The 12,479-nt window shown below is 40.0% G+C and overlaps 2 protein-coding genes across 6 annotated transcripts in view; both read left to right on the forward strand.

The window, feature by feature from the left end:
- The first annotated feature begins 6,013 nt into the window (after positions 1 to 6,013).
- Positions 6,014 to 11,431, forward strand: rbm8a (RNA binding motif protein 8A). 2 transcript variants are annotated; one of them, XM_056601415.1, is made up of 6 exons: positions 6,014 to 6,145; positions 6,879 to 6,938; positions 7,022 to 7,102; positions 9,129 to 9,265; positions 10,750 to 10,886; positions 11,065 to 11,431. In XM_056601415.1, exons 1-6 carry the CDS (start codon positions 6,079 to 6,081, stop codon positions 11,111 to 11,113), a joined length of 531 nt encoding a protein of 176 aa, XP_056457390.1. In that variant the 5' UTR covers positions 6,014 to 6,078; the 3' UTR covers positions 11,114 to 11,431. The 2 variants fall into 2 exon arrangements, with proteins under 2 accessions (XP_056457390.1, XP_056457391.1); XM_056601416.1 differs by having other exon boundaries at positions 6,027 to 6,139.
- Positions 11,432 to 11,532: 101 nt separating this feature from the next.
- The window catches only part of otud7b (OTU deubiquitinase 7B), a 36,007-nt gene continuing 35,060 nt past the window's right edge, over positions 11,533 to 12,479 (forward strand). For all 4 annotated transcript variants that reach the window (XM_056601410.1, XM_056601412.1, XM_056601413.1 and 1 more), the window contains exon 1: positions 11,533 to 12,090. The gene's annotated coding sequence lies outside the window, so the exon portion shown is untranslated. The remainder of the gene's footprint in view (positions 12,091 to 12,479) is intronic.

Raw genomic sequence — 12,479 nt, forward strand, 5'->3', positions numbered from 1 at the left:
ACATATATAAAACACGTTGACGGTAAACTTGCGGCAGTGGAAATAAGTTGTTTAAAGATGACAGAAATTTTGAGCAGAAAATGGGCATCCAAGGTTTCAGGAGGCGGCCTCGTCTCCTGCATTAGTAGGAACTAAGATGAAGGAAAAAACGTTTTAGATTAGCTCAAGGAGGCCACCTTGAATGAGACTTGTCTCTTAGCAACGGAACCAACTTCTAGATTGACACCAGTTGGAATGTTTCAAAAAAATCTGCCCAGTGTCTCATTTTAATGAACAAACTCTGGATGATTTTTTTTTTATTTCTGTTGGTTCATGGTCATTGGTTCATTCCTCATACTTTGTTGGGTTGCGAGAGCGATTTGAAATATAGGCTCCTGCCGGGTTTGTAGGAGATGAATAGTGATGTTTGTTATGTAGGACGAGATGAAGGTCGACTGCAGCATGGAAGACTAGTGATTTTGTTGTTCTGTAAATGAACCGACAACAAGTCATTGTCTTCCTTGCGGCTTCACGGCAAAAACAACCAGAAACGTAACAATTTGCAGTCAATTAAATAAAGAAAAATTGTTATTGGGGAAGATTTTTGCTGTATTTTGTAAAACTGTCTTTGTTAAATAAACTGTTGATATGTCTGATTTGACTCACAGAAGGTGTTATATTTTTACTTCACTTTTTCATGTGGTTTTTATAATAATAGATGTGCTCCAATGTTTATGTTTTTGTAAACAAATAGCTTTTTGTTGGTTTGCCAAATTAACCTTTCGGTTCACAACAATTAATGTTGTCAGCGAGTTAAAGTGCTATAAAATTAGAAAATATGAAATATATGTAGGCTTATGTCAAATATAAATCATTCTGCATCAAGTAGTCAGGAAACATTTGTTTAAATGTTTAAAGATTTAAATCCAGGTGCTGTTGATATTTACAAGGTTGGAGACATTACTATTTCAGTGCCATTTACTGGGAATTGTTGCGGTTGGTTAAGTGTATTCCTACAGTATAAAATATATGTCCTTGCAACCTGGCCTTTCCCAGCATTGGATGAGATTCCATCTATTGTGGACTGGCTACTTAGGAATATTGAATAACAAATTATAGAAATCGTTTTTCAGCCCTGCTTAATATTTTGAGTTCATATTGACTTTTATTATTTCTTTAATGTCCATGGCTCCATGAACTGGACCTCACAATTCATTATAGCCTTATGTCTTGCCCTCTGCCCTTTCCTCCATCAATCAACTGGGACCACATGCACAAAAACTTATGAAAATGTATCTGAATCATAAAATATAGATCAGCCGTGGCACAAAGTATACAAAATATTAATTGTTTTGTTGGTGCATCAGAAGGAACTGAGCTATATACACAGTGTTATACATAGAAAGTAGACAAGGAAAAAACATCTTTACTTCCTCTTCCTCGTCCTCCGGATCTTTGATTGGACCTGGGAGACACCGATGACCGGCATCACTTTGAGGGTACCTGGGCCTTGGTCTTGCTGCTTCACTAGCTCCTCCGTCCGGACGTGTAAGTTGTCCCACAGGTGCTGGCATCAGTCCGGAGGTCAAACTGCAATCAAGAAAGGACGCACAGGCTCACACACACACACACACACACACACACACACACACACACACACACACACACACACACACACACACACACACACACACACACACACACACACACACACACACACACACACACACACACACACCTGTGCACGAGTTACTGTACTGGTGTACAGTAAAATTACAGCCACTACGAGCCAGTCGCACATTGAGCTTTCCCCAAACGCGCCGTTTCGGTGTCAGTAGCTTTAATGCAAATGAGGAGGAGAGAGGCGGGTCAAGGAGGAGGGTGGGGGTGTGGCCCTGAGCAGCTTGCTTCAACGGTACCATGTGCTCTGTTTACAGTGGATGTATCGCAATGGTGAGGCGCACACAGCCTTTGGCCTTGTTCTGTAAATATTCAAACACTCCGGTTTCTCCAGCGGGAGTCCTTGAGCTCTATATCTCAATAATATAATATTAAAAATAGATATCTATATCATATATATATTATCACGGCCAAAAGCTGTGTGCGCCTCCAGAAGATATTATGAATCTCAAACGACTGCGTCAGGTCCTCCGAGCCGGTCTCGGGTTCTTCCACTTCCACATCAATCTGAATGCAGGGCTGAGCGATATGACCAAAATATCATATCCCGATATAGGTCATTCATATCCCGATAACGATATAGATCACGATATAGCACATTTTCTGTAAATTCAATGAATAAATAGTTTATATAATATGACCACATGGAAAGGCCTATTTCGTTTTACATTTTGAATTATATACACTACAAAAAAAGATAACTTACTCATGATTATTTTTCTCCTTATATTTAGAACCTTTGTGCAAATTATGCATGCAACAAAATATGAATGTATAAATATAAAAATGTAAATAGAAAACACTTTCTTGGTTGGTTTTCAAAAATATTAAAACCAACCATACCAATAGTCTTTAACAGTAGAACTTTGTATTGTAGCAGCAAACAAAAATGAATACAGGGCTAACATAAATATTGGTACATAAAATACGAAATGTAAACATGGAACACTTTCAAGTTAAACCAATGCAGCAAAATAAGGCTCATAATATAAATATATCGAATATAACAAGTAAGTTTTGAGCACTCGATGACCGTACTTTTGTGGAATTCATCCGTAGACTCTCTCCGTACTGTTTGTCGTGATTCTTTCGTAGGTGGTAAAATAGAAGTCATTGTCTGGTGTTGGTGGTGGTGTTTGAGTCTGGTGAGGGGACCGGTTTGCGGCATACGTTTTTCTGGTCCGTGTCCGACTTTTCAAACCCAAACCACGTCCATGCGATAGAAGTAGCCCCGCTTTTAGGTACAGGCTCACTTTGTCTTGGCTGGTCGTCGGAGTCCTTCTCCTGTTCAGAATTGTCACGTTCACTCTCCTACATGTTTGTTTATGTTGCTTTCATGTGCCGTGTGGAAGAATGTAAAGCGTCGTCCAGATGACGAAAAATATTACCTTAAAGAGTGTGATTTGCGACAAGACGACATAAACGATAGAGCATAATATGAAACTATAGACATTTTTATATCAACACACGATATATATCGTCATATCGCCCAGCCCTAATCTGAAGTAGACTGAACCGCGTCATGGAGGAGAAAGGGATTGTTTCCCGCAATTGTCTCCCGCCGGAGCCCCGCTGTCGAGGCACCACCGCCTCGGAAGCGGGCAGCGTGCCTCGCGGTGGTGGTGCCTCGCGGCGGTGGTGCCTTGTGGCGTCGGGCAGCGGGGCCCCGGTGGGAGACAATCGCGGGCAACAATCCCTTTCTCCTCCATGTCCATGTCAAAGCCAAAGTTTGTTTCCCCCAATTCCTTCTCAACCATGGCTGAGATAACCCCCACTACAGTCTCGTTGGGGAAATACCAGAGATGACGTGTTATGCGGCATAACGCCAACAGCAGTGTACAACACTTGCGTGGCAGTGTGTGTAATCACACACACACATGTGGAGCTCACACGGTCGTATCTCATTGTCTCATTGGCGGGCCAAATTCTGTTGCCGGGTTAGGCAGAGAAAGGGGAGGTAACTTGGCCCCCTATGACGACATATGGGGCCACATTCCAAAACAGCACGCCTGAGTTTCCATTTTTTCATAGGAGAGCAGGATAACTAGTGCTCGTTTTACACCGAACGCGAGTTTTAGCCACTGGAGGACCGTAGGCAGGCTAGGGGAGCTCATATTAATGTTAGAAAACATCATAAAGTGAGATTTTCATGCCATGGGACCTTTAACCTTCTCCATCATGTAGTTGTATCCATGAAATCATGAAGCCATGACTCTCTTCAGGTTATGACGATTACCGAAGAGAAAACCTACAAACCCGTTTGCACTTACACACATATTTCTGTGATTTATCACGCATTCACACACACAAACACACACAGATACACATATACACAATCACACATACACATAGACATGCACTCACACACACACACACACACACACAAACACATACACACAGGCACACACACAAAAATGCATATAAATACTTGATGCTTCCATCCATCCAAATGTTTTTCAAAAGCTTTACAAAAGACAAATTAACCATATACTTGCTTAAATGTTATGGTTGGATTACGTTACCTAACACGGTGATAGAGACCACTCCAGAAGGTGAAGACCAAACTGGTGAATGAGAGAAACAAGGTCAGTTGAAAACACAAACACATTTCCAAGGAGACGTATGAAGTTAAACTACACATTATATTTCACATACATTTGTTGATGTACAAGTTGACATAACAGAAAATATAACCTACTTGTCCTATCAGCACTGATTTAACTTGACCACCAAAGTAGGCAAAACATTCTGAAAAGTGATTTATTTGAGACTCACCTGAACTTGAGCTTGACCAGGGAGAAGCAACATGCTTTTATACAGAGGGAGGGAGAGTTCTTAATGGCTCATCAGTCACTTCCAACATAGTTGCCAAAGAACAAATGTGTTCACTGATGTGTCCTCTTGTCCAAATATATAGAGACAGACTCTCTAGACTAGAGCCTTGGATAACCTAATAGCTAACCTAACCATCTGCAACATAATATCCAACCTTAAACATCTCAAACTTTAGGTTCTTTGGTTTCATCTCTCTTTACTGCTCCATCTCTAATAATCTTACAGTACCTTTAAACTCAACAATCTGTAATTATGAGCCTCTAATCACCACACACTTTCCATACCTATACACCAATACAATGAGGCCATCTATTGTTGAGACTTTTAGTAAGTTGTTCACCGCAGCCTTGAAATGGAGAGTGTCTAAATCCATCCACCCACGGCTCAACCAACCCAGGGATTTTTCTCTAAATCAATTTGGTCTGTGGAAAGAAGCAAGAGAATCAAACCTGATACAAATAATATGTAGTGAAAATGTTACATAGTGCTGTTCTACCTATCCTACCTTTATTTACCCTAGATACTCGCCATTTTTAACAGTACCTGACCTTCACCCAATCCTAGGCCTATTTTAAATATCTCTAATGCATGTTAAGGTTTTCTTCCTTGAACATCCCAAGGTTACCACAAGAAAAGTTAGTATATTTTCACCCATAATTAGCTTGTGCAAAGACAATTAGGCTATTCATTAATTCATATAACATATAATTACCTTTAGCTGAATTATTTATAATTATTCATTTAATCGAGCCTTTTACTCACATTACAAACTGTATGCTTCTATGCTTGATGTCTTTAGTGAGCTGAATTGCTACTTGTCAAAAGGTACATTATTTAACTATATTCTTAAAATAGTTAGGATTGGATATGGAATTGGTGTGCAAACAATTTAGAAGTGCGAAGGCATTAAATATAAATTAATCGGTGAGGGGTGAAGAAAGACTGTCCGAGGCCAACATACACCACAACAGCTTGTGGTCCTACATATATGATAAGTCTATACAATCTATTTTACGGTGAAGAACGGTCCAGATGAACATTAAAATCCTACATGAAAACCGGTATTAGTGTAGCACCGTGTTAAGAAGAAAGCCGTATCGACAAAAAAAAATAAAGTAGTGAAGCGATAGCGCCATCTACTGGCCTTTAACTTTATCCGTAGAAAGGATACTTGTTCAATTATTCTAAGCTAACTTATAACTTCACTTCTTCACAATTTACTTTTTATCTAACGTAAATTACACGCCTGTACTCAACTTAATATCCTTAATATCTTAATATCCACATTTTGCATGAAGACCCATAAAAAAATGAAATGACAGATAGACTTGTTAGATCACAGAGTATAAAGGGAAATTATACGGGCTTTTATATTAAATTCACGTATGACATACTACAGGTTTGTTTAAATAATTAAACACCTCTCTATTATCAATTATCCTAAAAACAAAACAAAAAATACAACATCTTGCGTCTAGAAATACTTAATTTACCGCAACCTGGCAACTCTGATGGAACGTACCTACTCGACGCGAACAGACTCGCACAACACATGCGCGCCAGAGAACAGCATACACAGACATCATGGCGGACGTTTTAGATCTTCACGAAGCAGGAGGCGAAGACTTTCCTATGGATGAGGATGGTGATGGTAACTTTAAGTTCATTTACAGTCGGTTAAATGTGCTGTATATTTATTTCACACGCAGTGAAGCTCTGGCAATTTGGGTTTTGTGTAGAAACCGCTACAGTAGCATCGGGGTGCGTGGTGCTGGGCCTTAGCATGCTAGGTTGCTAATGTGCTAATTCTCCATTCAAACAATTGCTACATTGGAGCTAATGCTTTAGGCATTGCCTGCAGCTCTACCCAGTATTGTCTACGCTGTATGTATTCGATAACTGAATGGATAATTACAATATGTTTTGTCTTTGTGTTGATTTGCGTCCATGTAACTAGCCTGGCAATGTGCCAGTGAGCTAGCTATTTACGCTAAATAAATTAGCGTTATTAAAAAAAGTGAAGCGTGCTTAGATGCTAAGTGGTCAATGTTGCCTGAATTGCAAACCGCTGAAGGTAAATTGAATGGTGCCACTTCAGAACATGTATTATATGTTTCTCCTAGATTTGACTTTCCAAATTCTCAAATGGTACAGCACAACTTGTTTATCCCGAAGAGTCTGCAAGCAATGCCCAAATGTATACAACAGCTGGTTCAAATAACACATCTGTGGTTTTAATGGAGAGAAAGCCACAGGTATTTAACTGACCCAATTACCCCAATACGCAAAAAAGAGTGTCGGGAATTACAAGAAGCAAATAAACTACAACAAATCAATGCTTCTCCCGGCCCTATTCTAATGTTTTCTAATGATTCCATCTCCAGAGAGCATCCACAAGTTAAAAGAGAAGGCGAAGAGGAGGAAGGGAAGGGGTTTCGGCTCAGGTGAGTTCTCTGAGTGACCTTGTTTTATAACAAATTTGTGTGGTTTGTGAAATATATGTAATAACATGAATGTCTATCATTAGCGGATGAAGGCGCTCGTTCCCGAATCAAGGAGGATTATGATACAGTTGAACAGGACGGTGATGAGCCCGGCCCACAACGCTGTAAGTTTAATGTTAAAAGTTGCAATGTATTTGACTTGGTGGTATCTAGCAGTGAGTTTGCAGATCGCATCCAGCTGTATTCCACCCTTAACCCTACATGCCAGCACAGCTGGCGTGTAGGGTTGTAGCCTGTAGTATGCACCTCCAAAATTGTCAAGTAATGAGCTTCCTTGATTTATTTTTAAATAGTATTTAGTCTGTAAAATTATAGGTCATAGTTTTTGGCTAATTTAGAAACTTGACCTTATATGCAAGTGTCCGTGCTTGAACTGCTCATACGATAAAGACCTGTGCCGTGCTCCTCTGACAAGCATAGAACCTCCACAAGCAAAGTGCTCGTCAACAGTAACGTTGTGGCCTAACGGCGACTATATAAATACCATGGTCGTGTGTGGACTCTCCGCACACTTGACGTCAACCATACACTGTCCTTTGGATTTGCTTGCTTAGTATGAGCAGCCATTTTAGAATAGTCTGAAATAGGGCTGGGCGATTTGGCCTAAAAATAAAATCTCGATTTTTTCTAACTAATGGACGATTTTCGATTTAAACCTCGATTTATTTTTTCTGTTTTTCTCTAAACAAATTCCATTGAAACCCATGTACGTGTGTGGCGCTTATGGGGTGTCGCACCACACTCACCAACGCAGGGGTCTACAACCCGCTGATTTAAGAGTATCACGATTATCAACAATCATGGAAAGCTGAGTAGGTTTATCAGTTTTAATAACAGTATGAACAAATAGAACACAAAAATGACAAGTTGTCCTTTGTATATCTATAGTAGCAATAGCACATGCTAAACAAGGACAACATCTACGTGTGTTCATGTTTCACTCTTTCAATTGCTCTAATTTGAGCTCTTACTGTTGTTATCTAACATACCATACAGTAATTTAATTGTGTAAAAGTGTGAAATTACTGCCCCTTAAAAATGACCATGAATTAGCTATACTCTCATTTGCATAGTGATTAACATTATGAATTTAAATTGTGTATACCAACTGTATGTTGGCTGACATTTACCTATAACTTTTTTTCCCTCCACTCTAACCAAGGATGCCTGTTTTTAAATTCCCTAGCCTGACACCCAGTCTGAAAGGCTGGCCAGGGGTCCTCATCTAAAAGTAACAAGGAGATATAAAGTGGCAGTGGGATTAAAACATTGTCTTCTGTTGACTACTTATTATGTGGTTTACACATTAATATGGGAGGACTGGACACACACACACACACACACACGCACGCACGCACGCACGCACGCACACACACGCGAGAAGGAGGGGCTCGGCCCGCTAACTAACGTGCAGAGATGCAGGGGCAGCTTCGCGCTTCGTAACAGAGACAGGGCAGAGCGCGAGCGCGCAGCGGGAATTTTATGAATGGTGAATGTAGGAGATAACTTCCCCTGCTTAAAGTATTTTATTGCAGTTATACCAAACCGATATTTCCGAAAAATAAACACAGAAGTGAAAGATCTGTCACAAGACGATTGATACGTATCCGTGCACATTTTTAAGTGGGTATACGCAAATCCTGGTGCGTTCCTAGTGGGTATACGGCGTATACCTGCGTATCACGTAGACTACACCACTGCTTGTAACTAAGAGAACACACATGTGAGTTGTTGATCACAAATTATTTGTATACATAACGTCATCTTTGCAAAAGACGTTTAACTGAAAAGTGTTTCAATCGACCCGGCTCTCCCCCAAGTCTGTCGGGGGCGAGGTGAATGTGATTGCAGTAGGCTGAGTTTTGCGCGCGTTCTGGAAAGTGAGAGAGGAGGCTACTACGGAGTCTATTCAGCAAAACAAATCGGAAGAGTCTAGAACTGTTTTTAAATCGCGATTTTTCGGTTCAGCCATTTCACAAACCGTAGGAAAGAAAAAATGCAAATTAATCGATTAAACCGAAAAAATCGCCCAGCCCTAGTCTGAAAACATAAGCTGTGCATTTCATTTAAATAACAGCAGATGTGTTTCATTAGTGTATCATTAAACTTTTCCTGGTTTCTCCCATGTAGCTGTGGAGGGCTGGATCCTGTTTGTGACTGGAGTTCATGAGGAAGCCACAGAGGAGGACATCCACGACAAGTTTGCAGAATTTGGAGAAATCAAAAACTTGCACCTGAACCTTGACCGAAGAACAGGGTATCTGAAGGTTAGTTGTTAAAAGTTTCTCTCAGACTGTTTAAGAAATGGGCTTCAACATTGTGACAGAATATATGATAAGAAAAGTCTACCAGTTCACCATGTTTACAATTGATTTTGACATGAATATTTACATAGACTTAAGCAGTTCCAAACTTACTTTTTATATGTAGGGTAGCCACCTGCGTTTGTGGAATGTCGCCTTTATGATCTGGTGAATATGATCAAAAGGAAATATACACGCACACCCTCTGTTTAGAATTGTATAGCAACATTGCACAGGAGTATTTGTATGCACTCAGCCCTTCCTAAGTTCACCCGTATTTAAAAGTAGTGTAAATTCCCAACGGATGGAAAGATTGGCTGAGGTACCATTTAATTGAGTAATACTCTTGGATGTGTCTAACTTCAGTTGGCCCTGTAGGCAGGGCTGGAAATTAAGCTTGCCGGCTTGTTAATTACATTTCCAAGTAATTTCAGGAACGCTTGTCAGTCAACCAAGTGCAGTTAGTAACCGAGAATCAGTGAAACCTTTTCTTAACTGCATTTCACGGAGTCTTGAATAGAAATATGATCAGACTAATGCGGAAAAGTTCACCTTAACAATTGTGCTGGGCATCCGGCATCTCTCCCTATAGATTAGATTCAGGTAGTGCGACTCGGACTCCGAGCAAGTCTGATGCATGAGGAGGAGAGCTTACTAATTTCTACGAGAGCAAAAGCTTGTGTAGAGGCTGTTGCTGTCCATGCATTGCTCTCGGTTCCGTCATCCCCTTCCATTAACCGTAGCGAATCCCTAATAAGTCGTTTGCTTCTAGGCTCTATATCTTGGGCTAGGCTGATGAATGAGGTCTAATTTGTTATTAGCTTGGTAAATTATGGATTAAAAGGCCAAAGTCCCTTCAACAGATACACAACTGTCACTGTCAGTTTAGGCTATATCCAAATATGTGCATAACTATTTTATATTTGGATTGAAAAGTAAAACTGACCAAATATTTTGTAAGGACAAAGTAAAAGCTTTCCCTATCCTATAGTAAAGGTTTTTCTATGCTATGAGTAATTCCGTCTTTTCACCAATGCGAAAATATCATACTATTATAATTGTTTCAGTGATTGCTACTCCTGTTCGATCTCAGCGCAATGTTTTATATTCGATCTCAACCACTAGGTGGCAGCCTTGTATTCTCTTAGCACAGAAACACCTGCTTGGAACTAGTGTACAATAAAAATACACAGAAATTGCTTCCATTTTATGATTCATATTAAATGTATTATCTATTATCCCGAAAACTTTGTTTGCCCTGGATTTGTATCAAAGCTCGTCTTCATTGGCATATATATTTTCACCTTTTAATATATAAATGGAACTTTTTGTTGACTATTGTCCTTTTTAAATACAGTTGAATAGCCTTTGTTCTTGAAGGCTGCTCTATAAACAGACTATTCTTGAAAGTTGGTGTGTGAGCCCTGCCGTTGCTCTGTCCTTCCCAGGGTTACGCGTTGGTAGAATACGAGACCTACAAGGAAGCACAGGCGGCCATGGAGGGTCTGAACAGCCAGGACCTCATGGGCCAGCCAATCAGCGTGGACTGGGGCTTTGTCAGAGGGCCACCCAAGAGCAAGAGGAGGTGAGTGTGTGGCTCTGGGTTTTTCTGCCTCTGCCAAGGTATTACTGCCGGACTAGGATAACCCCCATGTGCTTGATTTTCATGTTTTGTATGTTTTTGCTACTGTATTTCATCCAATGATGTATATTATCATACCTTGATTCTTGGCTTTATGGTAAAACATTCTTTATCTCTACAGGGGTGGCGGACGCAGGCGTAGCCGGAGCCCAGAAAGAAGGCGGCGCTGATCTATTTTTCCTGCTTGTAATTGGCCATAGAGACTGTCCATTACGCTTAGTGGCAGTTAACTGGTCATCCACCAACACGATCATAATTTTAAGCGACTATGCGCTTTTATGTTCAAGTATGTCTCTTTATGTAACATTGTGACATGAAAGCTTCCTGCAGAATGGGTTACCATATAGCTTTCCAACTGAACTGCTTAATTTGGAAGTCACCTGTTTTTTTTAAACAGTAAAAATTTGGTTATGTAATATGCATTTTATGTCAGTGGAATTTTTTGTTTTTTGTTACTAGCGGTCAAATTAAACTTTTAAAAATAGAAATTGTGCCATTTGCTTTATTTAGCAACACGCATCATCTTGATGACTTCACCCATCAAATAATACTGCCTGTTGTGTAATATTTTTCAGTTCTGCTTATGTAGAACATATCTGAAGTTATGGTTCATATTTATCTTTATATACACTTGTATTTGGGAACATGGATTAGTATTATTCAATAATGCTTAATTTCTATTTGAAAACATTTGCTGACATAAATAGTTTTTCTTTAAATTCTCAGATTTTAAGGTAACAATACGATTTCCTTAAAGGATAAACTTGAGGGAATAATTGCAATGTTGAACTTTGTTTACTCTTCTTTTAAACCGTATGTGTGTATAAAGCTGGACATCGTCGTTCAGATGCGCCATGACCGTCATTGGTCGATCGGAGTGTCAGCGACGTGTGTTCTCTTCAATGATTGGTCAGCGCTTTTAATTGGGCGGGCCCGAGCGCTGTGGTTGACGTTGTTGTTGTTTTAAGTGGCTAAAGAATTACTTTGCCGTTGGTGGTCCGGTGTGGATTTCTAACTCGAGTGGTCATCGTGAAAAGTACAAAAAGTGAATCTCTCATGGACATTGTTACGAAGACTGCATCGAGGAGCTCAGAAGTCCTGGAAAACTATTATAACCGATGAAATGTTATCTGCGAGGCCGCTTAAGGTAAGCAGACAAGGGGCACTCCACTAGCTAATGTTAGCTACTGGCTAGAGGTAGCCGCTCGCTAGCCTGATGCCATGGTCCTGTCTATTTACCTTGTACTATAGTTTGATAGAATATGCATAATTAAACCATTTCACCAATTGTTTATCATGTGAGTTAAAATCTGTTATTTGAGCGAATGCATATTATGTGAATAACGCAGACCAACCCATTCCGTATGATCACATGAGATGTTTATGTAAGTGCTGTTTCTTGTAAGGTGTATTTTCGTCTGGAATATACCCGGCTCCTATAGCTTGCTAAAATTCAATTATGTTAGGACAGGGTATGAGCACTGTGGTGAAACTGCAGTTTATACGGCAGAAGAGGTGGGAGTTGCTTGGTTAGCA

This window comes from Gadus chalcogrammus, chromosome 11 (genome assembly GCF_026213295.1).
Source record: "Gadus chalcogrammus isolate NIFS_2021 chromosome 11, NIFS_Gcha_1.0, whole genome shotgun sequence".
Taxonomy (NCBI): Eukaryota; Metazoa; Chordata; class Actinopteri; order Gadiformes; family Gadidae; genus Gadus; species Gadus chalcogrammus.